General features: G+C 38.8%; 1 protein-coding gene and 1 pseudogene across 1 annotated transcript in view; one reads left to right on the forward strand and one right to left on the reverse strand.

Moving 5' to 3' along the window:
* TRIM14 (tripartite motif containing 14) overlaps nt 1-19,449 on the reverse strand; it is a 41,899-nt gene that overhangs the window by 5,520 nt on the left and 16,930 nt on the right. The window contains 1 exon segment of the mRNA XM_077126987.1: nt 1-19. Within this exon segment, the coding sequence (XP_076983102.1) occupies nt 1-19 (19 nt within the window).
* Nucleotides 17,625-19,356, forward strand: LOC143659120 (non-POU domain-containing octamer-binding protein pseudogene; annotated as a pseudogene).

Consider the following 19,449-nt stretch of genomic DNA (forward strand, 5'->3'; position numbering starts at 1 on the left):
TACTTGACTCTGCATGTGCCTAAAAAAATGAAAACCAGTGGCAGGTGATATGATTGTCAACTCAGAAAATCCAGACGTGGGGGCCAAGACGGTGGTTTAGCAGGGTGTGGGATTTAGTTCATCCTCCAGAGCTGCTACTAAATAGCCAGGAACAGTACAGAACACCTGCTGGGCCATGTCAGTGACTGGACACACAGCATACCCCAGTCTGGACCAGCTGGACCGGCTGCAAGCCCCCCCAGAACCGTGAGTTCCCCAAGCTGCCGTGGCCGGTGCCCCTCCCCTACAGGCTGCTTCCCAAAGAGGAAAGGAAAGAGACTTTACCAGCAGCAGGGGCTGAGCACAACCAAGCTCCAATTGTGGAATTAATTCACAAATTCTGACTACTAAAAATAGGCCCCCAGCTCAGATGAACCCTGAGTAAAAGCTAAGGTTACTGATTTTTGCCCCAGTGCAGAGGGAACAGGGTTGATGGAAAAAAACAGAGTTTTTCAGATTGGATAGCACATAATACTTGAAACGTCTGGCTCTGAAGGAAAGGAGGGGCCACATAGGACCTGGAGATACACAGAGCAACTTAAGCTCTTGATTGGCAAACCCCAGGAATGGGGGTTCTGATCTGAAAAGGATTTTTCTTCTCTTTTTTTGTGGCTGTGTTTCTATTTCTATGGCTTGACTGCTCTTTGGATATAGCTGCAGAACTTCTCGGGCTCCAACTGCCCTAGACATCGGCAGAATTGAGCTTTTTTGAGTGTTTGTCTGGAGCCTGTGCCTCCCCCAGGACAGGGGTGGGGCCCAGCTCAGGTGGAATCCCTCCCTTGAAGAATTCAGACCCCAGGGTCTGGAAAAGTGAAGCAATTAAAACCAGCCTACAACCTCTCCTCTTGCTCCACCACACCCCCAGCAGGGAGAGTCTGCTGAAGTTAAAGGTACCACATCACCTTATGGTGGTGGGACCTGCAGGCAGACAAGCACCACATACTGGGCAGGATAGGAAAAACGCAGAGTCCAGAGGCTTCATAGGAAAGTCTGTCAATCTGCTGGGTCTCACCCTCGGGGAAAACTGATGTAGTTGACTATTTCCTCCTGAGAGGAGGCCAGTTTGGTCTGGGAAAATCCGGCTGGGGTCTGTAATACCTAAATAGACCCTCCTAAAGGTGGGGAAAAAGGCACCATACAGGCAGGGCAGGAAATAAGAAAAAAAGAACTAAAAAATTCTGATCTGTTAAACAAAACCCAAGCTAGACATCTAGAACAAGCTGAAATGAATGGAAAAGAACAGATAGACAACAAAGTCATTCATCAAGAAACTCCTAGGTTAAAAAAAAAAAGTGAAAACAATCTCCAGAATAAACTAATTAATGTAATTAAATGTCTAGACACCAGCAAAAAATAATGAACCATACTAGGAAAATTGAAGATATGGCCCAGTCAAAGGAACAAACCAACAATTCAAATGAGAGACAGGAGTTGAAACAATTAATTCAGAATGTTCGAACAGACATGAAAAACCTCATCAAAAATCAAATCAATGAATTGAGGAAGGGTATAAAGAAGGCAAAGAACAAAAAGAAGAAATCGAAAGTCTGAAAAAAAATCACAGAACTTATGGGAATGAAAGGCACAGTAGAAGAGATGAAGAAAACAATGGAAACGTACAATGTCAGATTTCAAGAGGCAGAAGATAGGATTAGTGAACTGGAGGATGGTACATCTAAAATCCAACAAGCAAAAGAAAATATAGGAAAAAGAGGGGAAAAATATGAGAAGGGACTCAGGGAATTGAATGGCAACATGAATCACACAAATATACATGTTGTGAGTATCCGAGAAGGAGAAGAGAAGGGAGAAGGAGGAGAGAAACTAATGGAGGAAATTATCACTGAAAATTTCCCAACTCTTATGAAAGACTCAAAATTACAGATCCAAGAAGTGCAGCATACTCCAAACAGAATAGATTCAAATAGACATACTCCAAGACACTTACTTATCAGAATGTTAGATGTCAAAGAGAAAGAGCAAATCTCGAAAGCAGAAGAGAAAAGCAATGCATCACATTCAATGGAAGCCCAATAAGACTATGCATAGATTTTTCAGCAGAAACCATGGAAGTGAGAAGACAGTGGGATGATATATTTAAGTTACTAAAAGAGAAAAACTGCCAACCAAGAATTCTATATCCAGCAAAATTGTCTTTCAAAAATGAGGGGGAGATTAAAACATTTTCAGACAAAAAATCACCAAGAGAATTTGTGACCAAGAGCCCAGCTCTGCAAGAAATACTAAAGGGAGCACTAGAGACAGATACAAAAAAACAGGAGAGGTGTGGAGAAGAGTTTAGAAATGAAGACTATCAGTAAAGGTAAAAAGAAGAAAAATTAGATATGACATATAAAATCCAAAAGACATACTGGTAGAAGAAGGTACTGCTCATACAGTAATAACACTAAATGTCAATGGACTAAACTGTCCAATCAAAAGACACAGACTGGCAGAACAGATTAAAAAACAGGACCCATCTATATGCTGTCTACAGGAAACGCATCTTAGGCCCAAAGATAAACATAGCTTGAAAATGAAAGGTTGGGAAAAGATATTCCACACAAATAACAATCAGAAAAGAGCAGGAGGTGCCATACTAATACCCAACAAATTAGATTTCAAATGTAAAATAGTTAAAAGAGACAAAGAAGGACACTATGTATTAATAAAAGGAGCAATTCAACAAGAAGACGTAACAATCATAAATATTTATGCACTGAGCCAGAATGCTCCAAAATACATGAGGAAAACACTGAAAAGAGAAATAGACACATATACCATAATAGTTGGAGACTTCAATTCCCCACTCTCATCAATGGACAGAACATCTAGACAGAGGAGCAATAAAGAAACAGAGAATTTGGGTAATACAATAAATGAGCTAGACTTAACAGACATTTATAGGACATTACATCCCACAACAGCAGGATACACCTTTTTCTCAAGTGCTCATGGATCATTCTCAAAGATAGACCATATGCTGGGTCACAAAGCAAGTCTTAACAAATTTAAAAAGATTGAAATCCTACACAACACTTTCTCGGATGATAAAGGAATGAAGTTGGAAATCAATAATAGGCGGAGTGCTAGAAAATTCACAAATACGTGGAGGCTCAACAATACACTCTTAAACAATGAGTGGGTCAAGGAAGAAATTGCAAGAGAAATTAGTAAATATCTCGAGGCGAATGAAAACGAAAACACAACATATCAAAACCTATGGGATGCAGCAAAGGCAGTGCTAAGAGGGAAATTTATCGCCCTAAATGCCTATATCAGAAAAGAAGAAAAGGCAAAAATGCAGGAATTAACTGTCCACTTGGAAGAACTGGAGAAAGAACAGCAAACTAATCCCAAAGCAAGCAAAAGGAAAGAAATAACAAAGATTAGAGCAGAAATAAATGAAATTGAAAACATGAAAACAATAGAGAAAATCAATAAGACCTGAAGCTGGTTCTATGAGAAAATCAATAAGATTGATGGGCCCTTAGCAAGATTGACAAAAAGAAGAAGAGAGAAGATGCAAATAAATAAGATCAGAAATGGAAGAGGAGACATAACCACTGACCTCACAGAAATAAAGGAGGTAATAATTGGATACTATGAACAACTTTATGCTAATAAATACAACAATTTACATGAAATGGACGGGTTCCTGGAAAGACATGAACAACCAACTTTGACTCAAGAAGAAATAGATGACCTCAACAAACCAATCACAAGTAAAGAAATTGAATCAGTCATTCAAAAGCTTCCTAAAAAGAAAAGTCCAGGCCCAGACGGCTTCACCTGTGAATTCTACCAAACATTCCAGAAAGAATTAGTACCAACTCTCCTCAAACTCTTCAAAAAAATCGAAGTGGAGGGAAAGCTACCTAATTCATTCTATGAAGCCAACATCACCCTCATACCAAAACCAGGCAAAGATATTACAAAAAATGAAAACTATAGACCAATCTCTCTAATGAATATAGATGCAAAAATCCTCAACAAAATTCTAGCAAATTGAATCCAACAACACATTAAAAGAATTATACATCATGACCAAGTAGGATTCATCCCAGGTATGCGAGGATGTTTCAACATAAGAAAATCAATTAATGTAATACACCATATCAACAAATCAAAGCAGAAAAATCACATGATCATCTCAATTGATGCAGAGAAGGCATGTGACAAGATTCAACATCCTTTCCTGTTGAAAACACTTCAAAAGATAGGAATACAAGGGAACTTCCTTAAAATGATAGAGGGAATATATGAAAAACCCACAGCTAATATCATCCTCAATGGGGAAAAATTGAAAACTTTCCCCCTAAGATCAGGAACAAGGATGTCCACTATCACCACTATTATTCAACATTGTGTTGGAGGTTCTAGCCAGAGCAATTAGACAAGAAAAAGAAATACAAGGCATCAAAATTGGAAAGGAAGAAGTAAAACTATCACTGTTTGCAGACGATATGATATTATACGTCGAAAACCCGGAAAAAGCCACAACAAAACTACTAGAGCTAATAAATGAGTACAGCAAAGTAGCAGGTTACAAGATCGACATTCAAAAATCTGTAGCATTTCTATACACTAGCAATGAACAAGCTGAGGAGGAAATCAAGAAACGAATTCCATTTACAATTGCAACTAGAAGAATAAAATACCTAGGAACAAATTTAACTAAAGAGACAAAAAACTTATACAAAGAAAACTACAAAAAACTGTTAAAAGAAATCACAGAAGACCTAAATAGATGGAAGGGCATACCGTGTTCATGGATTGGAAGACTAAACATAGTTAAGATGTCAATCCTACCTAAACTGATTTACAGATTCAATGCAATACCAATCAAAATCCCAACAACTTATTTTTCAGAAATAGAAAAACCAATAAGCAAATTTATCTGGAAGGGCAGGGTGCCCCGAATTGCTAAAAGTATCTTGAGGAAAAAAAACGAAGCTGGAGGTCTCACACTGCCAGACTTTAAGGCATATTATGAAGCCACAGTGGTCAAAACAGCATGGTATTGGCATAAAGATAGATATATCAACCAATGGAATCGAATAGAGTGCTCAGATATAGACCCTCTCATCTATGGACATTTGATCTTTGATAAGGCAGTCAAGCCAACTCACCTGGGACAGAACGGTCTCTTCAATAAATGGTGCCTAGAGAACTGGAAATCCATATGCAAAAGAATGAAAGAAGACCCGTATCTCACACCCTATACAAAAGTTAACTCAAAATCAAAGATCTAAACATTAGATCTAAGACCATAAAACAGTTAGAGGAAAATGTAGGGAGATATCTTATGAAACTTACAATTGGAGGCGGTTTTATGGACCTTAAACCTAAAGCAAGAGCACTGAAGAAAGAAATAAATAAATGGGAGCTCCTCAAAATTAAACACTTTTGTGCATCAAAGAACTTCATCAAGAAAGTAGAAAGACAGCCTACACAATGGGAGACAATATTTGGAAACGACATATCAGATAAAGGTCTAGTATCCAGAATTTATGAAGAGATTGTTCAACTCAACAACAAAAAGACAGCCAACCCAATTACAAAATGGGAAAAAGACTTGAACAGACACCTACCAGAAGAGGAAATACGGATGGCCAAGAGGCACATGAAGAGATGCCCAATGTCCCTGGCCATTAGAGAAATGCAAATCAAAACCACAATGAGATATCATCTCACACCCACCAGAATGGCCATTATCAACAAAACAGAAAATGACAAGTGCTGGAGAGGATGCGGAGAAAGAGGCACACTTATCCACTGTTGGTGGGAATGTCAAATGGTGCAACCACTGTGGAAGGCAGTTTGGTGGTTCCTCAAAAAGCTGAATATAGAATTGCCATACGACCCAGCAATGCCATTGCTAGGTATCTACTCAAAGGAGTTAAGGGCAAAGACACAAACGGACATTTGCACACCAATGTTTATAGCAGTGTTATTTACAATTGCAAAGAGATGGAAACAGCCAAAATGTCCATCGACAGACGAGTGGCTAAACAAACTGTGGTATATACATACGATGGAATACTATGCAGCTTTAAGACAGTATAAACTTATGAAGCATGTAATAACATGGATGGACCTAGAGAACATTATGCTGAGTGAGTCTAGTCAAAAACTAAAGGACAAATACTGTATGGTCCCACTGATGTGAACCGACATTCGAGAATAAACTTGGAATATGTCATTGGTAACAGAGACCAGCAGGAGTTAGAAACAGGGTAAGATAATGGGTAATTGGAGCTGAAGGGATACAGACTGTGCAACAGGACTAGATACAAAAACTCAAAAATGGACAGCACAATAATACCTAATTGTAATGTAATTATGTTAAAACACTGAATGAAGCTGCATCTGAGCTATAGTTTTTTTTGTCTGTTTGTTTGTTTGTTTGTGTCTTTTGTTTTTTTCTTTCTTTTTCCTTTTCTTTTTTTTATTATTATTATTTTTATTTTTTTCTCTATATTAACATTCTATATCTTTTTCAGTTGTTTTGCTAGTTCTTTTTTTAAATCGATGCAAATGTACTAAGAAATGATGATCATGCATCTAGTGATGATGTTAAGAATTACTGATTGCATATGTAGAATGGAATGATTTCTAAATGTTGTGTTAATTTCTTTTTTTTCTTTAATTAATAAAAAAAAAAGTGTAATGGAGAGGCTGGAGGGCACTGCCTGAAAATATAGAGCTGTGTTTCAGTAGTCATCTTTTATGAAGATGATTGCATAATGATAAAGCTTTCACAATGTTACTGTGTGATTGTGAAAACCTTGTGTCTGATACTTCTTTTATCTACCTTATTGACAGACAAGTAAAACATATGGATTAAAAATAAATAAATAATAGGAGGAACAAATGTTAAAATAAATTGAGTAGATTGAAATGCTAGTGATCAATGAAAGGGAGGGATAAAGGATATGGTATTTATGAGTTTTTTTTCTGTTTTCTTTTTCTGAATTGATGCAAATGTCCTAAGAAATGATCATAATGATGAATATACAACTATGTGATGATACTGTGAGCTATTAATTATATATCAAGAATGGAATGATCATATTGTAAGAATGTTTGTGTTTGTATGTTATGTTGAATGAAAAAAATAAATTAAATAATGGGGAAAAAAAAGAAAATCCAGAAAAATCAGCAGGAAGAAAGAAAAAAAATAACATCTAAAAATTGAGTTCAGTAAGGTGGCAGGCCAGATACGAGATCAAGTTTATAAAAATGAAAGCTTTTCTACATTTTCTGCTCATAGATAGGAAGGTTAAATGCAGTTAAGATGTCAATTCTACCCAAATTGATCTACAGATTCAAAGCAATACCAATAAAAATTCCAACCACATACTTTGAAGACTTGGAAAGTTTGTTATCAAATTCATTTGGAAGGGAAAGAGACCTCAAATAGCTAAAAATATCCTAACATAGAAGAATGAAATGGGAGGATCAACACTTCCTGATTTTAAAGTGTATTACAAAGGCACAGTGGTCAAAACAGCATGGTACTGGCACAAAGATAAGTACTGACCACTGGAATTGAATTGAGGTGCAGAGACAGGCCACCAAATCTATGGTCAATTCATCTTCAACAAAGTCCCCAAATCCACTGAACTTGGACAGAATAGTCTTTTCAATAAATAGGCAGGGATAAACTGGATATCAATAGCCAAAAGAATGAAAGAGGACCCCGACCTTACACTATACAAAAATTAACTCAAAGTGGATCAAAGGCCTAAAAATAAGAGCCATTCCATAAAACTCCTAAAATAAAACATAGGAAACATCTTCAAAACCTAGTAGTAGTAAGTAGCCTCCTAAATTTTACCCCCACAGCACAAGTGATGAAAGAAAAAATAAATAGATGGAACTCCTCAAAATCAAATGCTTCTGCACCTCAAAATACTTTGTCAAAAAGGCAGCCAACACAATGGGAGAAAATATTTGGAAAATTATATATTGGGTAAAGGTTTGATATCCTGTATACATAAATAAATCATACACTTCAACAAAAAAAGAACAAACAACCTAATTGGAAAATAGGCTAAACATATGAACAGATATTTTTCCAAAGAGCAAATACAGATGGCTAAAAAGCACATGAAGAGATGCTCATTCTCATTAGCTATAAGGGAAATGCAGATCAAGACTACAATGAGATACCATGTCACACCTATAAGAATGGCTGCTATTAAACAAACAGGAAACTACAAATTTTGGAGACGGTGTCAAGAAATTGGGACTGATGGTGGGAATGTATAATGGTACAGTCACTATGGAAGACAATTTGGCAGTTCCTTAGAAAACTAAATAACAAGGTGCCCTAAGACCTGGAATACCACTACTTGATAAATGCCCAGAAGTGCTGAAATCAGTGATACAAATAGACATTTGCACACCAATGTTCTTAGCAGCATTATTCACAATTGCCAAAAGATGGAAATAATCCAGCTGCCCATCAACAGATGAATGAATTAACAAAATGTGGAATATACATATGATGGAATATTATGCAGCAGTAAAATAAAATGACATCTTGAAGCACAGGACAAGATGGATGAAACTTGAGGACATAACGCTAAGTGAAATAAGCCAGACACAAAAGGGTAGATATTGTATGATTTCTCTGATATGCCCTTGATAAAGGTAAACTCAGAGGCTTGTAATACAGAATATAGGGGACCTAGAGGCACACGAGCTAGAGATGGGTGAATGGTTAACTAATGAGGGTGAACTTAAATGAAAGGAAATAAACAGAAGTGATGGTAGTTCATTAGTGGGTCTATAAGTAATATTGCCATATTGAAGGTGAATATAATTGAAATGGGTTGTATAGAGCTATGTGTCCCACTGATTAATACTACAAATATAAATAAGTTCTTGCATATGAATCTTGTGCAAAGAGTAAATAAGAGGGGTATAGGAGGAAAACTACTGTGGTAGTGAGATTCAGTTGTCAACTTGGCCAGGTGAAGGCACCTAGTTCTCTTGCTGTGAACATGAGCCAATGGTATATGAACCTCATCTGTTGCTGAATACATCTGCAGTCAGCTAGGAGGCGTGCCTGCTGCAATAAATGATTTGATTTAATTGGCTGGTGCTTAAATGAGAGAACGCGACGTAGCACAGCCCAAGCAGCTCAGCATACCTCATCTCAGCACTGGCAGCTCAGCCCAGGCCTTTGGAGATGCAGAAAGAAATCATCCTGGGGAAAGTTGTTGGAACCCAGAGGCCTGGAGAAAAGGCCAGCAGAGACCATCCTGTGCCTTCCCACATAAGAAAGAACCTCAGTGGAAAGTTAGCTGCCTTTCCTCTGAAGAATGAAATAAATCCCCTTTTATTAAAAGCCAATCCATCTCTGGTGTGTTGCATTCCAGCAGCTACTAAACTAGAACAACTACTATTGCATTCTATGGTCTGTATTTAACAGGAAGACATCAACAGCACCACAGCAATACCAGGGTAAATAATTGGGGATGGGGGGAGAAGACAAGAGTTAAGGGGAGGTTTGGATTTTCTATTTGGTGAGGGTGTGTTCAGCAGTTATTTTTCTTTTTGGAGCAATGAAAATTGTCTTAAAATTGAGAGTGTTGATGATTGTACAACTAAGTGAGGATAATGTGAGACATGGATTGTTGACTGTGGACAATATCCATGATGCCCAATGGATGAGATGACTGTAGGATACATTGACTGAGAAGTAGAATGGTGAATTGTGGTGAATATTGTGCAGCTACAGAAAGGAATGAAGTTGTGGGGCATGCAAGGAGTGAATGAACCTTGGGGACTGGGCTGGGGGTTTGAAAGGATTATGTACCCTGGAAAAGCCATGTTTTAATCCTGATCCAATCTTTTGGGAGCAATTGCTTCTTTTAATCCCTATTCAGCAGTATGGGTTGGAAACTTGATTAGATTATGTCCATGGAGATGTAGGTGTTAAGTTTTACACACAGTTGTGGGTATTAACTTTTGATTAGATGGAGATGTGACATGACCCATCCAGGTGGGTCTTGATTAGTTTACTGGAATCATTTAAGAGGAAGCATTTTGGAGACAGTCCATTTTTAGAGCCCCGCGAGGCTGAGAGCCCATTCAGCCAGAGACCTTTGGAGATGAAGAAGGAAAACGCCCCTTGGGGAGTTTCCTGAAACAAGAAGCCTGGAGAGAAAGATAGCAGATGCTGCCATGCTCACCAAGAGCTTTTCCAGTTGAGGGAGAAACCCTGAACTTCATCGATCTTTCTTGAGTGAAGGTAACCTCTTGTTGGTGCCTTAATTTGGACATTTTTATAGACTTGCTTTAATTGGGACATTTTCACAGAATTAGAACTGTAAACTAGCAACTTACTAAATTCCCCCTTTTTAAAAGCTGTTCCATTTCTGGTATATTGCACTCCAGCAGCTCGTAAAGTAGAACAGGGACATTTGTGGTGCAAAATAAGACAGAGACAAAATAAGACAGATTGTATGGTCTCAATTAGAAAACACTTATAAGGAAATTGGGGCTTAGATTGTAAGCTCTTATAGCAGTTACATTTGGTCCACGGCCGTAACTGTTATTTCTAGATTTTGAGAGGCTGTGCTATATATGTATAACCTGGTATCTCCTCAGAACTTTGGCTACCTGTGTGTCACCTAAGGCTCAGAGTAGGAGTTCTGCAGCTCTGAAAGTCAGCATTGCTACATGCAACAACTGTGAAAGAAACTGAAAAAGATATTAGGCTTCAAGTAGAGATGAGAAAGAAACTAATCAGGTTGGACTAAAGTAAATCAGAATACAGGGGTCAGGATGATATTGTCAGTATTTTAGTACTTCACCTACTGTATGAGACCAAAGGAACAGAGGTTTATTTTGTTCAAAACCTAAATCTTCTGTAGCACATAATCTAACTCAGCCTATCTGGATGGCTCATTTAAACAACCCAAACATAGGGAGCCCAGAATGGAGATGAGGGCTTAAAATTCTGCACAGCTCAATGTAATACCAGATACATCCCAGAGTATATTGAGCAGATAATTTAAAAGTATTGGCAATCTCTCTCTCTCAGCCAACACAGCAAGCAAACTCCTCCCCCTGTCTACGTGGACATGACTCCCAGGGGTTTGGACCTTCCTGGCAACGTGGGACAGAAATCCTAGAATGAGCTGGGACTCAGCACCAAGAGATTGAGAAAAACTTCTCAACCAAAAGAGGGAAGAGAGAAATGAGACAAAATAAAGTGTCAGTGGCTGAGAGATTTCAAAGAGAGTTAAGAGGTTATCCTGGAGGTTATTCTTATGCATTATATAGATATCCCCCCTTTTTAAAAAATTTATTTAATTTATTAAACATACAACATATAAACACAAACATTCTTACCGTATGATCATTCCGTTCTACATATACAATCAGTAATTCACAATATCGACACATAGTTGTATATCCATCATCGTGATCATTTCTTAGAACATTTGCATCAATTCAGAAAAAGAAATAAAAAGAAAGCAGAAAAAAATTCATGTATACCATACTCCTTATGTATGGTATTACATTGATTTGATCACTAGCACGTCACAGATATCCCCTTTTTAGTTTAAGGAATATTAGAGTGATAGAGGGAAGTGCCTGAAACTGTAGAACTGTGCTCCAGTAGCCATGTTTCTTGAAGATAATTGTATAATGATATAGCTTTCGCAATGTGACTGTGTGATTGTGAAAACCTTGTGTCTGATGCTTCTTTTATCTACCTTATGGACAGATGAGTAAAACATATGGATAAAAATAAACAAATAATAAGGGGAACAAATGTTAAAATAAATTGAGTAGATTGAAATACTAATGATCAATGAAAGGGAGTGGTAAGGGGTATAGGGAAAAAATAGGGGGAACAGAGGTTTTTTATATATATTTTTTATATGTATATATTATATATATATTTTTTATATATTTTTTTATATTGGGTAGATGGGAATACTAGTGGTCAATGAGATGGAGGGGTAAAGGGTATGGTATGTATGAGTTTTTTCTTTTTTCTTTTTATTTCTTTTTCTGAAGTGATGCAAATGTTCAATGTAATACCAGATACATCCCATAGTATGCTGAGCAGATAATTAAAAAGTGATGAATATACAACTATGTGATGATATTGTGAGCTATTAATTGTGCACCAAGTATGGAATGTTCATATTTTAAGAGTGTTCATGTTTGATGGAATAAGCATATATTAAGAATGTTTGTGTTTCTCTCTTGTAGTATTTTTTTAATTAATAAAAAAAATTTTTAATTAGGTAAAAAAAAAAGTTTTATTCACTAAGTTTATTTCTCAGGAACCTATAACCTCCAGGTGGTTCCTAGCCTATATTAGGTCTGAAAAACAGAGTTACCAGTCTCTTCAGTAGTATCAACCAGTTGCATCCCCTACCATAAGGTTGACACCCCTTTTTAACATGAAGTTAGAATGGTCATTGCCCAAATATCCCTAAAGACTGGGAGACTGATTGAAGGAGAAGGAGGAGTTGAATCAGAGAGGGCAGGATTTAACAAATGAGTATGAGTGCTGAATCATTAGATTGATATTTCTTTTTAATCTCCAGTGTTTTGGAGCAGCTAGAAAGAAACACCTGAAATGGCGGCACTGAAACCCATACCACACTTTGAAATTTGTTTTAAAACTCCTAGTTAAAATGTACTTTGAAATTTATCAGTTTTTTTAATATATGTTCTATTTCACAATAAAAAAGTTAAAAAAAAAAAAGAGTGTTCATGTTTGTATGTTGTTTTGTTTTGTCAATAAAAATATATATTTTTAAAAGTATTGGCAAAATGCTCCGAGGGGTAGGAGAAAAGACATGGAAGCATTAAGCCTTATCATCGGGGAAACCTTTGATACTTTCTCAAACATTAGGAACTCCCAAGTTCCTAATATTTTTTGTAGAAAAAAAAAGGCATTTATTAAATGTCAAATTGCACATCAGACATAATCAGTGACTACTGGGAATATGCAATCCACAGCTAAGATAGATGAGAATACATAAAAAACAAAGTTAACAAGGCGAACAGCAGTCTCACTACCCACCCCCACTCTGCGTGGGACATGACTCCCAGGGGTGTGGACCTTCCTGGCAATGTGGGACAGAGATCCTAGAATAAGCTGAGACTCGGCATCAAGGGATTGAGGCAACCTTCTCGACCAAAAGGGGGAAGAGCGAAATGAGACTGTCAATGGCTGTGAGATTCCAAACAGAGTCGAGAAGTTATCCTGGAGGTTATTCTTCCGCATTAAGTAGATATCACCTTGTTGTTCAAGATGTAATGGAGAGGCTGGAGGGAACTGCTTGAAAAGGTAGAGCTGTGTTCCAGTAGCCATGTGTCTTGAAGATGATTGTATAATGATGTAGCTTTCACAATGTGACTGCGTGATTGTGAAAACCTTGTGTCTGATGCTCCTTTATCTACCTCGTCAACAGACGAGTAGAACATATGGAATAAAAATAAATAACAGGGAGAACAAATGTTAAAATAAATTTAGTTTGAAATGCTAATGATAAATGAAAGCGAGGGGTAAGGGGTATGGTATGTATAATCTTTTTTTTTCTGTTATTGTTTTATTTCCTTTTCTTTTGTCTTTTTATTTCTTTTTCTAAATCGATGCATATGCAACTATGTCATGATATTAAGAATTACTAATTATATATGTAGAATGGAATGATATGTAAATGTTTTTGTTTGTTAATTTTTCTAATTAATAAATAAAAAAACAAAGTTAAAACATTAAACAGTAGAAATAAACAATGAAATAATCAGAGGTAAAAACAGAAATTATACATGTTGTATATTATACAACATATTTCTGAGGTTTTCCCAGGGAACTGGAGACTGCAGCATTGTTTCATAAATGAACATTTATGTCTGTCCCCCTCCTCTCTAGACTATTACTACAAGGAGAAGCATCAGTTTAAAAAAAAAACAGCTTAGAAAGATGGGTAATGGTCATTTTGATATCAAATTAATAGCTCTCCCAATCCACAAAACTGAAACACATAGCACTCTAATAAATATAATTCGTTTACTTTTTTAAACAGATGGTCAAAGCAAAAACACTTCCCTACTGAACTCTCACAGGGATAACAAGTTCAACGAACCATTCAAAAAAGACTATTTACAGAAACAGGATACTATGCCTCCTTTGTACATAAATTGGCAGATTACTTTTAGCAAAATCTGAAGCTTCAGATTCCATGACATTTTATACTGCAGGCATCAGAACATTGCCATTTAATTATATGGAATCACAGGAGTCAGCAGTTCAAAATAATATTGACTGTGAAATGAACTGTCATTTGCTTTAGTTTTAATTTCCTGAATTCTTGGGTTAGTCATTTTCTGCCCTAACTGGGGAGATGTGAATAAATCATCACCTGAAGCACAAAAGATCTAAACAAAACTATTTTGAGTGAAACTCTTCTGAAAATGAATTTCACAATCACAAAATGTTAAACTGATGTCTGAATTCTACTGGAATGACTCATTTCAGCATTAATGAGCGTTTAACAGATACTCTCTGATATTCCAGCAATCACATCAGACTCGGTGGTACACATTTCATTGTTATATCAATATTTCGAAAGCCAAGGAATTTGTTCAAGAATTGATTTCTTCAACAAAGCTTTCATTCCATAAAGTAGTAAAAGTCTGTGCTGCAAAATGTAGTAACCAAGAGTTCATACAAAAAGGTCCTGCAATTGGCTTTGCATCCTTATATTAATTTGTATGCAGTATTTGTTAATAGCAGTAACATGGTAGGCTCTCTGAATTAACACAGTAATATCTATGAATGAATGACAATCTTGGGTAATCTACGTCCATCAGCTGGCATTACAAATAGAAGGGTTAAAAAGCTATCATGATAAAAACAGCATAGACCTCAGTGGCTTGACACTAGCTTGTTCCTTCAACTTTCTGGGCTCAGAGCAGCTTGAATTGCTCCCAGCAAACCTGTTTAGGTACAACTGCACAGTAAAGCACCAAGATTTAGTTTTCTTTTTCATAGTAGCCAACACTCAGAAGGAGGAATTATAACAGAGAAGATAGGATTTAACAAATGAATATGACTGTGAGTCTTTATATTGATATTTCTTTTAGTCTCCAGTACCTTAGAGCAGCTAGAAGGGAAAACCTAAAATTGTGGAATTGTAACCCATACCAAACTCTGAAATCTGTCCTATAACTCCTATGTTGCTTTTTTGAATATATGTTATATTTCACAAAAAATGTTTTAAAAAAACCCAAAGCTTTCCTAAGTATAGCTATACCAACTGGAAAACATATGGAGACATAAAGATCCTTTCTAAAATAGGAAAAAAGAAGTGCAAGATATCTAAAAATAAACCTAACAAAAACTGCAAAGACCTAGATAAAGCAAAGTCAAAAACTGAACTGAAAGAGATAAAGAAACGTTTTGAACCCATAGATGATCAACAAACCATATTCCTTGGCTGAGTAGATTCATTGCTATAAAGATGCTATCTGTCTCCAAATCAGTCAGTAAATTCAATGCAATCCTAATCAGAACCTTCTTTCTTTCTTTGAAGATTTCTGTTGAGAGATCCCCCCCCCCCAACATAAAGGCCAACCATGGTACACAATCAATGGCTCACAGCACCACACAACGTGCACTCATCACCACGGTCACCTCCAGACCTTCTGCATCATTCCAGAAAAGGAAACAAAAAGGAAAAGAAAAAACCCATACATCTCATACCTCCCACACCCCACTGACCACCAGCATTTCAAGCCACCCAACTTTCCACCCTTCAGTGCTGCCCCCTTATCTACTCATTCCCTATCCCTATCTTGTTCAGTCATCTGTCCACACCCTGGACAAAAGGAACACCAGATACAAAGTCTTCACAATCCCACGGTCACACTACAAAAGCTACACAGTCCCACAGTTGCCTCCAAGAACCAAGGCTACCAGAACATGGTGCAGCAGCCCCCGGCACCTCCCTCCAGCCGCTCCAACGTGCCACAAACCAAGAAAGGACATCACCCAATGCACAAGAACAGCCTCCAGGACTCTGCCCCAAACCTCTCAGCCACTGAAACTTGACTCTGTCTCATCACTCTCTTACCCCACCCTGGTCAAGAAGGTCCTCCCAATCCCAGATGCCAGTCCTGGCTCATCCCCAGGAGCAAAGCCCCATGTCTCCAGGGAGATTTACACCCCTGGGAGTCATGCCTCACTCAGGGGGAGGGCAATGAGTTCACCTGCCGAGTTGGCCCAGAGAGAGAGGCCACAACCGAGCAGCAAAAGAGGCTCTCCAGAGGTGACTCTCGGGCATAACCACAAGCCGGCTTAGCCTCTTCCCTGCAGGAGTAAACCTTATAAGGTCTGGGGTCCAAATTCATGGAACTTTAGCAGTACAAGGACTCGAAACTGAAAAATTACAATAAAAATGGATCTGGGTTGAGGGATGGGAGAAAGAATATGGATCTATTAAACTTTACCATCAGGGAATCCCCTGACACTGTGTCAAATTTTAGAGACATCCAAATCAATAGGCCATGCCCTCGATCATGAGGCTCACTCTTGTGGAGCTTATGTAGGTAGTGGAGAAGCTTAGACTACCTATAGGCATGCCTAAGAGTTACTTCTGGAGGACCTCTGTTGTAGCTCAGATGTGGCTTCAGTCTCTCTAAGCCCCACTCTACAAGTGAAATCATTGCCCTTTCCCCTACATGGGACATGACATCCAGGGGTGAAAGTATCCCTGGTGACGTGGGAGATGACTTCCAGGGATGAACAGACCTGAAACTGTGGGATCAACAATTCTATCCTGACCAAAAGGGGAAAAAGAAGTGTAACTAATAAAGCATCAGTAGCAGAGAGAGTTCAAATAGAGTCGAGAGGCTACTCTGGAGGTTGCTCTTACACAAGCTTCAGATAGACCTTGCTACCTACCATAACCTGCCAACCCCCAACCAGGACCATTCCAGCCAACCCTAAAGAACATCTAGGGCAATTTATAAGATTCCACAAGGGTTCCATGCACTAGAGTAACTAGCCAGAAACTTCCAACTTCCAGATGGGCCCCTGGTCCAGATATGTCCTGAAACCTAGAGGGCCCAGCCTCTCTAGAATATCAGATAGTTCCATCTCCCTACCCCATATTAGTGACAGACCCTTCCACTATAAAAAATTTAGAATTGTCATAGCCCAAACACCCCTAAAGAGAGGGATGGAAAGATCAAAGGTGATGGTGGAGTTATAGAGAGAAGACAGGATTTAACAAATGAATATGAATGCTGAATCATTAAACTGATATCTCTTTTAGTCTCCAATATTTTAGAACAGCTAGAAGAAAAACCTAAAATTGTGGAATTGTAACCCATGTCAAACTCTGAAATATGTTCTACAATTAATTGTCGTGTCGTGCTTTGAAATTTGTAGTTTTTTGTATATATGTTATGGTTCACAAAAAAAGAAGGAAAAAAGTCGAATGTGATGATAAAAACATATTTAAGCCCTCTAGCCTCCTATATTCTGGAGCAGCTATAAGGAAAAATATGAGAGGATCATATGTTAGATCATGACAAACTCTGGGATCTGTCCTGCAACTACTTGCTGAAGAGTGCTTTGAAAACTATTGCTTTTTTATTTCTTTGCTTTGTATATATGTTATACCATACAATTAAAAAGGTTAAAAATAAAAAAGTAAAAACTTTAGGCATGGCTGCATGGAATAAATCAAATAGTACTGGCTCAAAAATAAATTTTAAAAAATACTGAAAAAAAAAAAAAAGAATCTGGGTTGCTGTTACGCTGAGGAGAAAACAATCGGTGGAGAAGTCCAGGTTAGAGAAGACATGGGAGACACCTGATTGCTTTCTCCATTTGAAGACGAGGTGCAGAAATGCAGAGCAATAAAACTTTTAACCTGGAGAAGCAAAACCACACTCCAGGAAAGCATCATAGCATCACCCACAGTAACAGCAGCAGCCACCACCACCTGTACCTGCAAATGGGCAGCAGGCCAGCAGCCAAAATGAAGGCTTGGCTATTGACCTGAAGAATTTTAGGAAACCAGGAGAGAAGACCTTCACCCAACGTAGCCTTCTCTTTGTGGGCAGTCTCCCTCCTGACATCACCGAGGAGGAAATAAGGAAACCAACTGAACAATCTGGACAGCAGGCGAGGTCTTCATCCATAAGGAAAAAGGCTCTGGCTTAATCCATCTGGAAACACGAACCCTAGAGGAGATTGCCAAAGTGGAGGTGGACAACAAGCCACTCCATGGAAAGGAGCTACAGGTGGGCTTGGCCTGCCACAGTGCATCCCTTACAGTCAGAAACCTTCAATGAACTGCTGGAGAGGCCTTTTCTGAGCTCGGTCAGGTGGAGAGGGCTGGAGTCACCATGGCAATCTAAGAGGGCCCTCAGGAAAAGGCATGGCTGAGTTCTCAGGGAAGCCAGCAGCTCAGAAAGTCTAGACAGATGCAGTGAAGGCTGCTTCCTGCCAACCACATTTCCTGGACCTGGGACTGTGGAGCCCATGGACCAGTTAGATGATGGAGAGGGACTTCCAGAGAAGCTGGTTATAAAGAACCAGCAAGTTCACAAGGAGGGAGAGAAGCTACGCAGATTTGCACAGCCTGGCTCTTCCGTGTCTGAGTATGCGGTGCACTGGAAGGCGCTCACTGAGATGGAGAAGCAGCAGCAGGACCAAGCGGACCACGACATCAAGGAAGCTTGTGAGAAGCTGGAAATGGAGATGGGGGCTGCTCGCCATGAGCACCAGGTCATGCTAATGAGGCAGGATTTAAGGAGCCAAGAAGAACTTTGGAGGACAGAGATGCTGCACAACTAAGAGATGCAAAAATGAAAGCAACTGGAGCTCAGGCAGGAGGAGGAGGGCAGACGCCGTGAGGAAGAGATGCGATAGCAGCAGGAAGAAATGATGCAACGACAGCAGAAAGGATTCAAGGGAACCTTTCCTGGTGCGAGAGAGCAGGAGATATGGCTGGGCCAGAGAGCTATGGGCATAAACAGCAGAGGTACCCTGACCCCTGCTCCTGCCAGTTGGTCCTCCCAGGACCCATCACTGTGATGCCCGATGGTACCCTGGGTTTGACCCCACCAACAACTGAACGCTTTGGCCAAGCTGCTACGATGGAAGGAATTGGGGTCATTGGTGGAATCCCTCCTGCACTCAGCCGTGCAGTTCCTGGAGCTCACTTTGCTCCAAACAAACGTTGCTGATACTAATAAAGCTGCAGTGCCTAGTTTCCCAAAACCCTTAAAAAACAAAGAAACAAACAAAATGAATCTGTACCATCACAACTCACAGACCCTCCTGCATATGTGCACGCCACAGTGCTTGGAAAGGGGCGAGCTCGCAACCTAGGGCATCTGGAACAC

Source organism: Tamandua tetradactyla, chromosome 2 (assembly GCF_023851605.1).
Source record: "Tamandua tetradactyla isolate mTamTet1 chromosome 2, mTamTet1.pri, whole genome shotgun sequence".
NCBI classification, from domain to species: domain Eukaryota; kingdom Metazoa; phylum Chordata; class Mammalia; order Pilosa; family Myrmecophagidae; genus Tamandua; species Tamandua tetradactyla.